This window comes from Orycteropus afer, unplaced genomic scaffold (genome assembly GCF_000298275.1).
Source record: "Orycteropus afer afer isolate SDZICR_OR568_19922 unplaced genomic scaffold, OryAfe1.0 scaffold00179, whole genome shotgun sequence".
Taxonomy (NCBI): domain Eukaryota; kingdom Metazoa; phylum Chordata; class Mammalia; order Tubulidentata; family Orycteropodidae; genus Orycteropus; species Orycteropus afer.
In genome coordinates, this window is record NW_006921766.1 from 1,858,332 (window position 1) to 1,873,101 (window position 14,770).

A 14,770-nucleotide genomic window follows, 5' to 3' on the forward strand; every position below is an offset into this window, starting at 1 on the left:
TGTATGTATGTGAACTGCTGTATGGAAAATGAATTTGCTTTGTAGACTTTCAGTGAAATCACAATAAACATTAAAAAAAAGAGACAATATCAAACAAACAAAAAACCCTTTGAGGTAGGTTATTAGTTGTCCCCACAGGGACGCACAGGGAGGTTCAGCAATTAGTCCAAAGTGGCATCAGGTAAGAGGCAGGGCTCTTATCCTCCACAGAACCTGCATGAAAACATCAATACCTTCAGCATAAGGCAGCTTTCATTCCACTAAGGAGGAGTTAGGAGCTCTGGTAGCACAGTGGCTAAAGCACTTGACGGCTAACCAGAAGGCTGGCGGTTCAAACCCACCAGCCACTCCTCGGAAGGAAGGTTGGGCAATCCTATTTCCGTAGTGATACTGCCTCGGAAACCCAAGGAGGGGTCGCTATGAGTTGGGGCCGACTCGACGGCACACAACAACAACAACAAGGAAGAGTGAAAGTTCAATATGCAAAAAGACAACAGCAGACCATAAGCATTGAGAACTATACTAGAAAACTTGGACCAGGACCCTCACCTTGGCAGCCCAAAATGGCCAGGACTGGTCAGTGAGTGCCAGCTCCCTATTTTTTGTGTCCCTGCTTCCAACTCTGTGCTAACTAGAGAAAGCCAAATATGACCCAACCAATCACACAGGACTCCCACTTCTAGTTTGCCACCTCCAACTTTCCCATGTCAACCACCTCCACCAGGACGCACCTGAGCCTCCCCCTTTTTCCACTATAAAGTTTTCCCACTCCTTTGTCTCTTGAGTCTTTGCCAAACTCAATGGTGGCTGACTCCCTTGCTACAACAGCTCTGAATAAATAGCCTGCTTGTTCTCATTTGGGAGGTGTCTTTGCTTATTTCCACAGGTGTTACTTTTCCATCTGTAAACTGTGGGCACCTTCTGACCTACTCAGACACAAGGTGGCATCTTTAGGTCAAAATCTTCTGCAAGACAAGTAGCCAAGCCTACCACAGCTACAGGATGGGGAAAAGCAACAGAATGGCCCTCCTTCCAAAGCCTTTATTACTTTTCCTACTTGGAGCATTTTTCCATTTGTTCTTTCAGTAGTCACTTGACCATCTCCCTCTCCTGCCCTAGGACTCTAACCACACTTGAAGTTCTTTCCTGGAGGAAGAGAAAGGCCCACCTCCCACACATAATTGTTCCTAGGCCACTCCCGTTCTGCCCTGAGGCCCAGAGGAAGAAGAGGCCCTACCTTGTCCCTGAAAGGCAAAACCCAGCGACTGGACCTGCCCAGTCGTCCAGTAAGGTGTGTGGCTCTGGAAAATATATGAGGGGCAGTTCGTAAGTTTATTAAAGGCCATCATATAACAACAGTTCCTAGCGCAAACCCCATCCCGGCCCAAACACTGAAAGGGACCCGTCCCTTCGCTAGGTAGTTATCCAATCTAAATCCCTAACCCAAATCCTGCCAAAACCAATCCCTTTTCCAGTGCGCCCCGTTCTCACTCACGGCCTCCACCGATCCCTCTCCTAAACTTTACTGGATCTCTTTGCGCTTCCAGTCTATCCACTTAAGCCCTTGCTCTGTGACCCCGTGTGGCCGCCCTCGAGGAACCGGTTTGCAATGTTCACCGCGGCTGCCCCAACAGGCTGGCAAACGATGTAGGGGCATAGTGTGGGCGAGTCCTGGGTCAGGCCTTGCAGATGGAGGGCCCAAACCCGCGGGATGTCGGGCCGAGGTCCAGCGGGTGCCTCCTGACCCTCGCTGTAGTGGAAGCCCTCTGTCCTCGGCAGCACTCAGTGCCGTTTCCCCGGTTATTCCAGAGCCCGCCGCTTTCCCTGGCACGCACTGGAATCAAGGTCAGGAATCCAGCAGGACTGGACCGCTCCCCGCATCTCTCTGCTCTGGAAATACCCACATCCCCACCCTCGGGCTCCCGCAGGTGCTAGCCCCCCTTCGGGAGTAAGCTTCCGTCCGGGGAGGGGGACACCAAACCCAAGCCCGGGGGGACGTCCCTCTACAGAAAGCGGCGCCTGCAGGGGCGAGGCGGTCAAGATCTTCGCCGTTCGCCCCTGTCAAGCGCCCCAGTTCGTAACACGCTGCAGCAACGCTTCGGAGTCGCCCCCTGCCGCGCGCCTTGGTTCCACCCACGCCTCACGTGACTTTAGTCCCGCCTGCGCCTCATATGACATTAGTCATGCGCGTCACGTGACTACCGCGCCTATTTAGTGCCCAGGAGGTGGTACCGCTTCCGGGGTTCTGTCTGCCTAGCTGGGTCCACTCTCTTTACTCTGCGCCAGTCATCCCCACTTACGCCCCCAAGATGATGTGTGGAGGGCCCTCTGCCACGCAGCCGGCCACCGCCGAGATCCAAGTGATTGCCGACCAGGTGAGGACCGAGACCTGCGGACGGTCTCTCCCAGCCCTTCCCCACTCTCGCTCGGAGAGGTTTGGAGTTTTGCTGATGAGGGCTGAGAGGGGTACTGACGGGGTACCTTCCCTCAACATCATTCCAGTCAGGTACACACGAAGGCTCCCTAAAGGAGGGCTCAGGAAGGGGTCAGGGGATAGCGTGGAATTTGGTAACTTTGAGTTTGGACTGCGATCGAAGCCGGCACTGCTGGGTTCGGCAGAGATGGTCCTTTCTGAAAAGTCTCCTTGCACTATGGGGTTAGCTGAGCAAAGGAGAGAAACAGGGAAGGGAAAAGGGGGATGTAATGGAGAGAGAAAAGGGAAACTGCCTTGTCCTTTGCTTGGAAATGAACCAGTTATAGTAACAAAAGACACTTCCAGGCACAGAAGCGGGGGTAGTAATTTGCAGAGTTTGTGATTAAAAACAAGTTCGATTGGAGCAGAGCCTAGAAAGATCCTGAGCAGACTCTTGATTTCCTCATGTCTCTATTTCCTCTTCTGTAAAAGTGGGTATAATAGCAGTATCTGCCTCTGAATGTTGTGGTGAGAGTTAAATGAGTTAATATATACAAAACTTTTAGTATTACCTTTAAGTCAGATCTGCTCTTCTTAACATGATCTGTTAACAAAATTAGTTCACGCACTGGTCAGTAAACCAAGAAATGTTCAGAGCCTATAAAGGCTCTTAGGGAAAAGTAAAACAAACTTCCTCCTTTAATTTTCCTCTCTGAGCTACTTCTTCATAAACCCCATGAAATGTGGTCAGCCCAGCCCACACTGTAGTTGCTCAAATGGTTTTGACCATCTGATGGTAAACGGAGGTGAATCAGATTCATGAGACTTTTAAAAATGAGATTGTCCGGAACTCCAATGCAGGCATGTGTGAGTCACACCCGGCAAAGTATTCTTCACTCTCCTCAACAGCCACTTCTATAAGCTTAGCCCATCCTGACCAGTTTCCTACTTTTCCAGGCCTAAAAAACTTCTCATCTGATAGAATCTTTTACAAGGCAGCATGAACTTTGAGTATGTGTAAGTTCTTGTTGGAGCCAAGATAGAAGAATTGCTGTCTCAAAACAAACAAACCAGCTGCTATTGAGTCTACTCCAACTTATGGCTACCCTACATGCATCAGAGTAGAATTGTGCTCCATAGGGTTTTCAGTAGCCGAGTTTTCTTCTGAGGCACCTCTGTGTGGAACTGAACCTACAGCCTTTTGGATAGCAGGCAAGCATGTAAACTGTGTGCACCACCCAGGGACTCCTGCTGACTAATAGCAACCCTATAGGACAGAGTAGAACAACTGCCTCATAGGGTTTTCAAAGCTATAATCTTTGCGGAAGCTGATTGCCACATCTTTCTCCTGCAGAATAGCTGATGGATTCAAACTGCTAGCCTTTTGGTTAGCAGATGAGTGCTTAACCACTGTGCCACCAGAGCTTCTTGCTATCTCAAAGGGGATCCTTAATTTGGTAAAAGTGACATGTAACATATAAATGATAGAGCTAACAGGGGACAAAGTTATGATAACTTCTTAGCCACAGCCAACCACCTTGAGGAAGTGAGTTGTTCTGCCCGTGGACTCAAGACCATGGTTGCAGGGGACATCAAGCTCAATTGGCATAGCATACTACACAAAACATTGTTCTACATCCTACTTTGGTGAGTAGTGACTGGAGTGTTAAAAACTTGCAAGAGGCCATCTAGAGGCCTCTAGATGTAGTAGATCTGGATAGAGGGGAGAACAATGTGGAACAAAATTCAAAATCATAAAGACCAGGCTTACTGGTCTGGTAGAGACTGGTGAAATCCCCGAGACTACAGCCCTCAGTCACCCATTGGGCCTGGAATTGAACTCACTCTTGTGGCTCCCAGTGAAACAATAGACAGGCATTTACAGTGAAAATTTACACCAGGTAGATATACTTTTTAGAACAGTCAACCATGGGAGATCAGAAGGGCAGTATTTCCACAGAGAGATCGCTCAGTGGGCAGGAATACATAGGGAAGGACACAGGAAAAAGGTTACCACAGGGAGGAAGTAGGGGGAGAGCTGTTACTGTTATGGGGCTTGCAATCAGTGTAATGAAACAAAATGTGTATGAACGATTGTAATGAAAATGAATTTGCTCTTTAAAGTTTTGCCAAAATCACACACAAAAATACTAATAAACCAGAAAAAGAAAACGTGACATGTAAGTGGGCAGTAGTTATTGCTGTTGGGAGGAATTTCAGGGCAGGTAGTATGAAAATTGGCCTACTTCAGCTGGTCTCTAAGAGGAAGAAATGGGGAGGAGAGAGGTAGGAGCATATAGTGAGCATGGGTCTTGGGTCAGATTTTATTGAATCCTTACAGGAGAACTCGGTGTGTTACTGTCTCCCACTTGCAGATGGTAAAGGTGGAGGTCAGAGGTGTAGACTAACCAAGGTCTGAAGGGCTTGAGAGACCACACTATACAAAGCGCATTGTGATCCTCCTTGACTCTTGTCCCTGTGCCTGTGCCTCTGCTCCATCCTGCTCCTGAGGGCTGTTAGTTAACAGCTTTCTCACTGACCCTACATGCCTCTGTCACTCTCCTTTGCTAAACTGCAGCTGTCACCCCCTAGGGTAAAGGGTTTGGCATTGGAATTCAATTTATAAACTTTACTAGGAGAAATGAGCTCTCAAATGTGTACGCTGCTTAAGCAGAAGGGAAGACACAGGTTTTCCATTCCGTTCCCCTCTCCTAGGTAAAGTCCCAGCTTGAAGAGAAAGAAAATAAGAAGTTCCCTGTGTTTAAAGCTATGGAGTTCAAGAGGCAGTTGGTTGCTGGGACAAACTACTTTATCAAGGTAGAGCATGTTTCTCAGGGTGAAGTGGGTGTCTCACTTGAAGTGGGGGCTTGTGAGAACTGGGGTGGCATCAGCATAGAGGTGGTTAGTTGGGGGTCCTATGGCTACTTTAGGCTTCAGAAGGTCATGGGCCCCTAAATGTCTGTTTGCACACTCAGGAGAAGGACTGAGGCTCTGATGGTGTGCTAAGCATGCCCAGGCTATGGTCATAAGGCGTCTGCTTGGATGGAGGACAGTGGTAGTTGTCATGAGGCCAGCCAGTTGTGGAGGACTGAATGGACTGGCCTCCACACTGTCTAAGGCAGCATCCCCTTGCCTTCCTAGCCCACACATGGTGGAGGAGAAGAGGGAGCTCAGTCCAAGGCTATGCCTGCACCCCATCACTTGACTTTCTCTCTCCAGGTTCATGTGGGCAATGATGACTTCATGCACCTGCGTGTATTTCAGAGTCTACCTCATGAAAACAAGCCTCCAACCTTGGCCAACTACCAGACCAACAAGGCCAAGCATGATGAGCTGGCATATTTTTAATTCCTGGTTTTGAGTAGGGCTCTTTGTCCATGTGACAGTGCATGAAAATGATTCCGTTAACTGAGTGTGTACCTGGGACCAGAAAATAAACATCTCCCCATTGTGCCACTTGGAATGGGAGGGGTATCATTAGCATCTCTTCTGTCTCTGTTCCTAAATTGTTCACATATCCCAATGAATGATCAATCCTAATCAATAACCTTAACTAATTTACTTTCAAAGAAGGCTGTTTTATCTATAAATATGTATATATTTTAAGCCTTTGAAAATTTCCTCCTTTGTTGTGTTTTTGTCTTCATCCTAAACCGTATTTATGAGATAAGAGTGATAGGAGGGGAGAGTGTTCATGAAACCCTCTCCCAGCCGCAAGGCCTGACTGTTGCCTGGAGCCATTGTGTTCCCCTAGGCTGCACCATGGCAGCAGGTCGCAGTCAAATTCATGGCCAGGAGGTCTGGCTGCATGGAGTCAGCTCCATCTGGTCACACAGCCCACTCCTCCTTGTCCCAGCTCTCAGAGCTGTGTAGGTGACAGGACATTAGGGCAGAACCAGCTGTCTTGGTGTGGGGGCAGAGAGCTCTTCCACTTCCCCTCCAGAACCATCTCCCCTCTCCGCCCTCCCTTGTGCTAGAGTTGACCAACATGGATAGATCCACATTCTGACCTCTGGCTTCCCAGTGATCTGTGTGCCTGTCCCCAGCCCCTCTCTGTGGAGACCACCTTAGTGCTTCTGTCAGGTATCCCCCACTTCTGCCCACACATCTTATCTCCAGGTTCTGTTAACTTGCCTGTCCAGGACAGGAATGGCCCCCACTCTGCTAACCTGGGGGCTGCCTGACCCTTATGTCCTTAAGCCCTGACTACACAGTTGTGGATAGCCCCTTTATTACCTTTATTAAACCCTCCTGCCATCTGCTTCCTGCCAGGACTAGCTGACTAGACACTAACCAAGGGGCTTCCCCACCTCCATCAGTCACAGGCCCTCAAGAACTCTCAAGATAGGGACCCTGTCCTTCCCCTCACCCCACACAGGATTCTCATGAATGCTGGTTTTCCCAAAGCCTGAGGTTGTGGCTGTTCTGCATCCTTGCTCAGACTGAAGCCTGCATACTGCTAGGGCTGTGGTCCTATCCTACAAGTGGGGCTTGTGACCTAGTGTTCAGCAAGGCAAAGCAAATAGTTGCTTTATGGCTCAGAGAGATGCTGCTTTGGTTACCTGAAGTGCTGCTCTAATAGGAATAGAACACAAATGGGATGGCTTGAACACAGGAGTTTATTCTTTTACAGTTTTGGAGGCTAGAAGTCTGAGTTCCAAGCGCTGGGCTTAGGGGCTGGGTGAAAGCCCCTTGACCTTGGGCTTCAGCTCTGACTCTTGCTCCTGGCCCACGGAAGCTAGAGGCATCTCTTCATTCAGGCAGCTGCTGGCTGCTGAGGCTGACAAGCCCAAGGTTGACAAATAAAATGGCACAGTCCCAATGTTACCAAACCACATGGCAAGCCATTAATTAAGTCCCAAGACTGGCAGAGCATGGCAGGCTGCTGAATGAAGACTCAGCTACATGCAAGGTCCAAGCATGCCCAAAAGCTGGAGACCTTCCTCAAAGTTGCTTCTTATATACTGGAAGCAGCCCACATCTCTAAAGCAGCTATTTAGCTGCTCCAGTAGATTCTACCACAGAGTTAATTACCTATCTCACTATGGAGAATAACTACATCCAGCTGCCCAGCCACTCAAAACCAGGCCCAGCCAAACTGACACACAACCCTAACTACCACAGATGCCATCATGCCCTGCAGCATGCCAGCTATCTAATAGCTATCAGAATATGGTGCTGCTACAAATCAGATAAAATGAGGTTCCCATTAGACTAGAGATAAGATATAATTAGAATAATACATAATTGGATGCAAGTTGTACAATAGAGAATATTGCAAATTTGGGTAATCTGATGGCTCCATTATTGGGCACAGCATCTAGGAAGTCCTAACTGAGCTGCTTGGAAGAGGAACTTAAGTCACATGTTTACATGTGTCCAGGATGCAGGTCCAGCATCTCAGAGCTTCATATTCGTTAAACACCAGGGGCTGTTATTTCTGTTTATTGACTTTGGGCCACTGGCATGTCCAAGCTCCATGGAGCCATCCTAGCAGATTTGTAGGAGCAGTTCCAGAGGACCTCGCCAAAGCATTGAATACTGAGCATGAGAGTCTGTTAGGCCCGCCATAACAAAGTACCACAGGCTATGGCCTTAAGACAACAGAAATGTCTTCTCTCACAGTTCTGGACGTCAGAAGTTCAAAATCAAGATGGTGGCAGGGCCATTCTCCCTCTAAAGGCTCTAAAGAGGTGCTGCCAGAAATCCTTAATGTTTCTTGGCTATGGCTTCATCATTCCATTCCCTGCCTTGATCTTTACATGGCCTGATCTGTGTGTCTTTGTCTTCTCCTTTTCTCCCTCTTATAAGGATCTTATTGGATTTAGGGCTCACCTGGGTAATCCAGGATGATCTCATCTCAGGATCCTTCACATAATCACATCTGCAAAGATCTTGTTTGCAAATTAGGTCACAGTCACAGGTCCTGGGGTCAGGAGTGGCCATACCTTTTTTGGGGCCCACTTGAATGACTTATAAGCCCATAGAAAGGACTTGGACTGGCAGCAGGTGTCCAGGGAGAAGCTGGGGTGATGGAAAAGGCTGACAAAGTCATTCTGAGCCTGTAGGAGCCACAGATCCCACCCCATGCCATTGGACTGAAAGAGATGGCATGTTTGAGAAGTGTGGCTCCTAGCTGCTTGGTCCCTTTTCCCACCTTGTGGTGTCAGGAGGAAGTCCTCATGCCTACTTCCTGTTGTTGTTAGGTGCCATTGAGTTGGCTCCAACTCACCATGACCCTGTGTACAACAGAATGAAACACTGCCTGGTCCTGTGCCATCCTCACAATGCTTGCTCTGCAAGTCCATCGTTACCACCATTGTGTCAATCCATCTCGTTGAAGGCCTTCCCCTTTTTCGTTGACCCTCTACCAAGCATGATATCCTTCTCCAGGGAATGGTCCCTTCTGACAATATTACCAAAGTAGGTGAGACAAAGTCTGGCCATTCTAGCTTCCAAGGGGCATTCTTGCTGCACTTCTTCCAGGACAGATTTGTTAGTTCTTCTGGCAGTCCATGGTATTTTCAGCATTCTTCACCAACACCACAACTCAAAAGCATCAACTCTTCTTTGGTCTTCCTTATTCATTGTCCACCTTTCATATGCATATGAGGCAACTGAAAACAGCATGGACTGTTTCCTAAGGTCCTCCAAAGCTGAGGCTTCCCCCAGGGCTTAGCACACACACATGGATTGTCCTCAAAGTGTGACCATGGCTGGGGGGGATGCCAGCACTTCTAAAAATTGCATTATTGTATTTGTACTTTTGGACAGGTCCATAGATGAAACAAATGCAGGATTCCAGGTTCAAAGGTACAAAAGGAGATGCAGAGAATATGATTCTTCCTCCTGCCCCAACTTGCTTTTCCAGAGGTGACCCCTTTGCCAGTTTTCAATGTCCATGCTCTTTCTACCCAGTCATGGCTTCTGGCGAATTTCTCCATGAGTATACCATTCTTTTGGCCACTCTGGCTAATCTGACCATCAGGGGTTGGACCACATCCATTGTTTGTTTGTTATTGCTGCTGTTGTCAAGTCAGCTCTCAACTCATGGGGATCCCACAATGAAACATGTTAAATGCTTCCCAGTCCTGCACCATCCCCGTGATTGGTTGCACATTGGACTACTGTGATCCATGGGGTTTTCACTGGCTGATTTTTGGAAATAGAGCACCAAGCCATTTTTAGTCCATCTTAGGCTGGAAGTTCCACTGAGGCCTGTTCAGCCTCATAGCAACCCATAAGCTTCTACTGACAGGTGGTGGCTGCTCATGAGATACATTGGCTGGGAATCAAACCCGGGTTTCCCACATTTGTTGTTGTTAGGTGCTGTCAAGTTGTCTCAACTCATAGCGACCCTACATACAACAGAACAAAGCACTGCCCAGTCCTGTGCCAGCCTCACATTCCTTGCTATACCGAGCCTATCACTGCAGCCACTGGGTCTGTCCATCTCATTGAGGGCCTTCCCTTTCTTTGCTGACCCTCCACTTTACCAAGCATGATACCCTTCTCCAGGAATGGTCGCTTCTTACAACATGACCAAAGTAGGTGAGACGAAATCTAGCCATTCTTGCTTTCAAGAAGCATTCCAGCTGCATTTCTTCCAGGACAGATTTGTTCATTCTTTTAGGAGTCCATGGTTGTTGTTGTTGTTAGGTGCCATTGAGTCGTTTCCGATTCATACCGGTCCTATGCACAGCAGAACGAAACACTGCCTGGTCCTGAGCCAGCTCCATGATTCTTGCTATACTTGAGCCCATTGCCACTGCCACTGTGTCACTCCATCTTGTTGAGGGCCCTCCCCTCTTTTGTCGACCCTCCACCTGACCAAGCATGACATCCTTCTCCAGGGAATGGTCCCTTCTGACGACCAAAGTATGTGAGATGAAGTATGGCCATTCTCGCCTCCAAAGAGCATTCTGGCTGCACTTCCTCCAGGACAGACCTGTTAGTTCTTTTAGCAGTCCATGGGACTTTCAGCACTCTTTGCCAACACCACAGCCCAAAAGCATCAATTCTTCTTTGGTCTTCCTTATTCATTGTCCAGCTCTCACATGCATATGAGGTGATTGAAAATACCACGGCTTAGGTGCACCTTAGTCCTCAAGGAGACATCTTTGCTCTTCAGCACTTGAAAGAGGTCCTTTGCAGCTGATTTGCCCAGTGCTATATGTTGTCTGATGTCCTGACTGCTGCTTCCATTGGCGTCGATTATAGAACCTAGTAATGTGAAGTCTTTCACAATTTCAATCTTCTCTTCATTTATCATAATGTTGCTTATAGGACCAGTTGTGAGGATTTTTGTTTTCTTTATATTGAGATGTAATCCATACTGCAGACTGTATTCTTCAATCTTCATCAGTAAGTATTTCAAGTCATCCTCACTTTCAGCAAAGTTGTGTCGTCAGCATATTGCAGATTGTTAATGATTCTTCCTCCAATCCTAATGCCACGTTCTTCATATAGTCCAGCTTCTCATATTATTTGCTCAGCATATAGATTGAATAAGTATGGTGAAAGGATGCAACCCTGACACACTCCCTTCTTGATTTTAAACCATGTTGTTGTTGTTGTTTGCTGACGATAAACCATGTAGTGTTCCCTTTTTCTGTTTGAACAACAGCCTCCTGGTCTATGTACAGGTTCCTCATGAGTACAATTAAGTGTTTTGGAATTCCATTCTTCTCACTGTTATCCACAATTTGGTATGATACATACAATCAAATGCTTTTGCATAGTCAATAAAACACAAGGAACCATCTTTCTGGTATTCTTTGCTTTGAGCCAAGATCCATCTGACATCAACAATGATACCCTCATTCCACGTCCTCTTCTGAGTCCAGCTTGCATTTCTGGAAGTTCTCTGTCAATATACTGCTGCAACCATTTTTGAATTATTTTTAGCAAGATTTTACTTGCGTGTGATATTAATGATGTTGTTCGATAATTTCCACATTCTATGGGATCATCTTTCTTTGGAATGGGTACGAATATGGATCTCTTCCAATCAGTTGGCTAGGTAGTTGTCTTCCAAATCTCTTGGCATAACCAAGTGAATGCCTCCAGTGGGGCATCTGTTTGTTGAAACATCTCAATAGGCATTCAGTCAATTCCTGGAGCCTTGTTCTTCACCAGTTCTTTCAGTGCAGCTTTGACTTCTTCCTTCAATACCATTGGTTCTTGACCATATGCTACCTCCTGAAATGGATGAAGATCGACCAGTTCTTTTTGGTACAGTCACTCTGTGTATTCCTTCCATCTTATTTTGGTGCTTCCTGCATCATTCAATATTTTGCCCAGAGAATCTTTCATATTGCAACTCAAGGCTTAATTTTTATCTCAGTTCTTTGCACAGGTCTTTGCACATTTCATTATAGTAATTGGCTTTGTCTGCTCGAGCTGCTCTTTGAAATCTTCTGTTGAAATTCTTTTTATCTTGTTATTTCTAACATTTGCTTTAGCTACTCTGTGCTCAAGCAGTCCATGGTGCTTTCAGTATTCTTCTCCAACACCACAACTCAAAAGCATCAACTCTTCTTTGGTCTTCCTTCATTGTCCAGCTCTCACATGGGTATGAGGCTATTGAAAATACTATGGCTTGGGTTAGGCGCACCTTAGTCTTCAAGGAGATATCTTTTCCCTTCAGCGCTTTAAAGAGGTCTTTTGCAGCAGATCTGCCCAGTGCAATACGTTATCTGATGTCTTGACTGCTGTTTCCATTGGTGTTGACTGTGGTTTTCCCACATGAAAGGTGAGAATTCTACCACTGAACCATCACTGCCCCCATTTGTCCCACACAGTGTTCAATCAAGGCCACTGAGAGTTGGGTTCCAAGTGGCAGGAGGAGGCCAACTTGCACACATGGCCCAGGGCTCAGGCAGCTGCACACATCCCAGAAACCATCAGCACCCACTTTTAGAAGCCAGGGGCTTCCTGCTTCCATCACTGCAGTGTCCTGCCCACTTAGGCTGAAACATTAGAGGCACAGTAGACATATTAGTGACTGTACAGACCCACTCACCTACAGAAGTTGTCCAGGGAGCACTATCATCCTTAATGGCCCTGGCACTCATGGATGCCAACCCAAGAGCCTCCACTTGGTGGTACAACAGACCCCTCAGCTAAAGTCAGGGACAGATTTTATATTAATTTTCTAAACTGAATGACTCCCGTTGTAGAGATAGCTACCTTCAGGTGCATGTAGATCACGAGGTAGGTAAGCTTCCAGGGGACGAGGTGCTCTCATTTTGAAGTGATCTCCACAGGTGTCTGAGAGCTACACAAGCTACTGCATATCATTCCTTCAACACCTAGAGGGCTTTTATAACCACCTCTGAAGTGCAAGTCAAGCTTGTGGAAGGAAAACAAGTTGATGTCTGGCTTCCACACAAGAAGTACAACCCCCCCCCCCCCAAAAAAGTACAATCCCAGGGTCCAAGGGTACACATTTGATATTAGTTAGTTGTCATGAAGTCAAACTTAGGGGACCCCATGTACAACAGGACAAAATGTTGCCCAGTCCTGCACCATCTTCACCATCATTTGCATACTCAAGTCCACTGCTGCAGCCATTGTGTGCTCTAAGTGTCTGCCAGTCTAAGGGCTCATCTTCCAGTACCATATCAGACAGGGTTCTGTTGTGATCCATAGGGTTATCCTTGGCTGATTTTCAGATGCAGGTCACCAATCCTTTCTTCCAAGTCTGTCTTAGTCCGGAAGCTCCACTGAAACCTGTCTACCATGGGTGACCCTGCTGGTATTTGAAATTCCATAACACAGCAAAACTCTCCTGAAAAGGAAGTGTTAAGACTTTGAGACCACACAAGTGACCTACATCTATTGATGTAGTTGAGTCTATTTTTTGGAGGGACATCATTAAAGATTGAATTGTGTCCCCCCAAAATTTATGTTGTAAATCCTAACCCCTATACCTGTGACTGTAATCCCATTTGAGAATAGGGTTCTCTTTGTTAAATTAATAAAACCATATCAGTATAGAGTGCATCTTAAGCCAGTCACTTTTTTTTTAAGAGCTTGTTTTATATTCAACGTAACGCACACATTTAGTTTCATTCCCTATTCTCCATATCCAACCCTAACCCAGTCTCCTCTCCTCCCTACCCTGTAACCCTCCCCTATGCCCCTCATATTTATGCACTCCTGTTTGTCCTGCGTTTCCTCAGTTTGAATGTTAGACCTCTGCTGTCCCATGGTCTATTGCTCTAAGGGATGTATTGCCGTAGAGTGTGTGGGTGCGGCATCCTGGGTTGAGTGGTCTGTGTGTACATCTTGTTAATTATTGGGCTGTCACTTTTGAGAGAAAAGAGCAAATAAGGCAGAGAAGCAAGCAGACACAAGAGGAAGATGGATATTATCTGAAGATGAGGGAGGCAGACCAGTCTACAAGGCAGCTAGAGAAGGGTAGCCAGCTAGAGAAGCCGAGAACGATTAACCTGCATAGCCATTAGAGTCTTCCCCTAAAACTTGTGCCCTGAATTCAACTTTCTAACCCTCTGAACTGTGAGAAGGTAAATTTCTGTTTGCTAAAGCCACCCACTTGTGGAATCTCTGTTAAGCACAGTGGCACTGAGAAGCTAAGACAGTCTGGAAACTTCACTATTTACCATTAGTGGCCCTGCTGGTATTTGAAATACCACTGGTATAGCTTCTAGCATCATAGCAACCCTCCCCTGAACAGGACTTTGGGGACACCCAAGCAGAGGCATATCTAAGGTATGGAGATATGATACATGCCCTGGGCACCACCTGGAGGGAGGCACCACTGAGCAGTTTCTGTCAACCCTTGCAGTTTCCATCGCCAGCTGTGAGAGATCACTCGGCGAGTTAAAATGAATACTTTCATAATTAAGAGCCTCCATGGGTCAAGGAAGGAGCCCTTGTGGTGCAGTAGTTAAAGTGTTTGGCTGTTAACTGAAAAGTTGGTGATTTGAACCCACCAGCTGCTCCATGATAGAAAGATGAGGCAGTCTACTTCTGTAGATTATGGAAACCCTATGGGGACAGTTCTCCTCAGCCTAGCTTCCTGGGCATGCACAGGGCATGGCCCTGTCGAAGAGGGAGACTGTTGGGAACTGGGGACCAACTGTTCCCAGCAGCCACCACCTGGCAAAGCAGCTTTAAGTAATACACAAACAATAAGCAAGAGGACACTCCTGGGAGTTTTTGTTTGAGGGGCACTGAATTTATGTTAATGGTGATGGAATATTTTGGAAAATGATAGCAATAATGGTGGCACAACAGGAAAAATGTCATTGAGTTGTGAATGTGGAAGCTGTATTTGCATATGTTTTGGTGTGTATATTTTTCACAGTAAAATAGTTTTTTTTTTTTTTT

At 46.8% G+C, this 14,770-nt stretch overlaps 1 protein-coding gene across 1 annotated transcript; it reads left to right on the top strand.

The window, feature by feature from the left end:
- Positions 1-2,309: 2,309 nt before the first annotated feature.
- Positions 2,310-5,761, top strand: CSTB (cystatin B). The gene is made up of 3 exons (XM_007947255.1): positions 2,310-2,375; positions 5,129-5,230; positions 5,633-5,761. The coding sequence occupies exons 1-3, from the start codon at positions 2,310-2,312 to the stop codon at positions 5,759-5,761; spliced, it is 297 nt and encodes a 98-aa protein (XP_007945446.1).
- The last annotated feature ends 9,009 nt before the right edge of the window (positions 5,762-14,770 follow it).

Bases quoted from the DNA above. Each gene is read 5' to 3' on its own strand.
- CSTB (XM_007947255.1), top strand. From the start codon at position 2,310: ATGATGTGTGGAGGGCCCTCTGCCACGCAGCCGGCCACCGCCGAGATC. The intron at 2,376-5,128 runs GTGAGGACCGAG...CCCCTCTCCTAG, and splicing joins TCCAAGTGATTGCCGACCAG to GTAAAGTCCCAGCTTGAAGA. The intron at 5,231-5,632 runs GTAGAGCATGTT...TTCTCTCTCCAG, and splicing joins GGACAAACTACTTTATCAAG to GTTCATGTGGGCAATGATGA.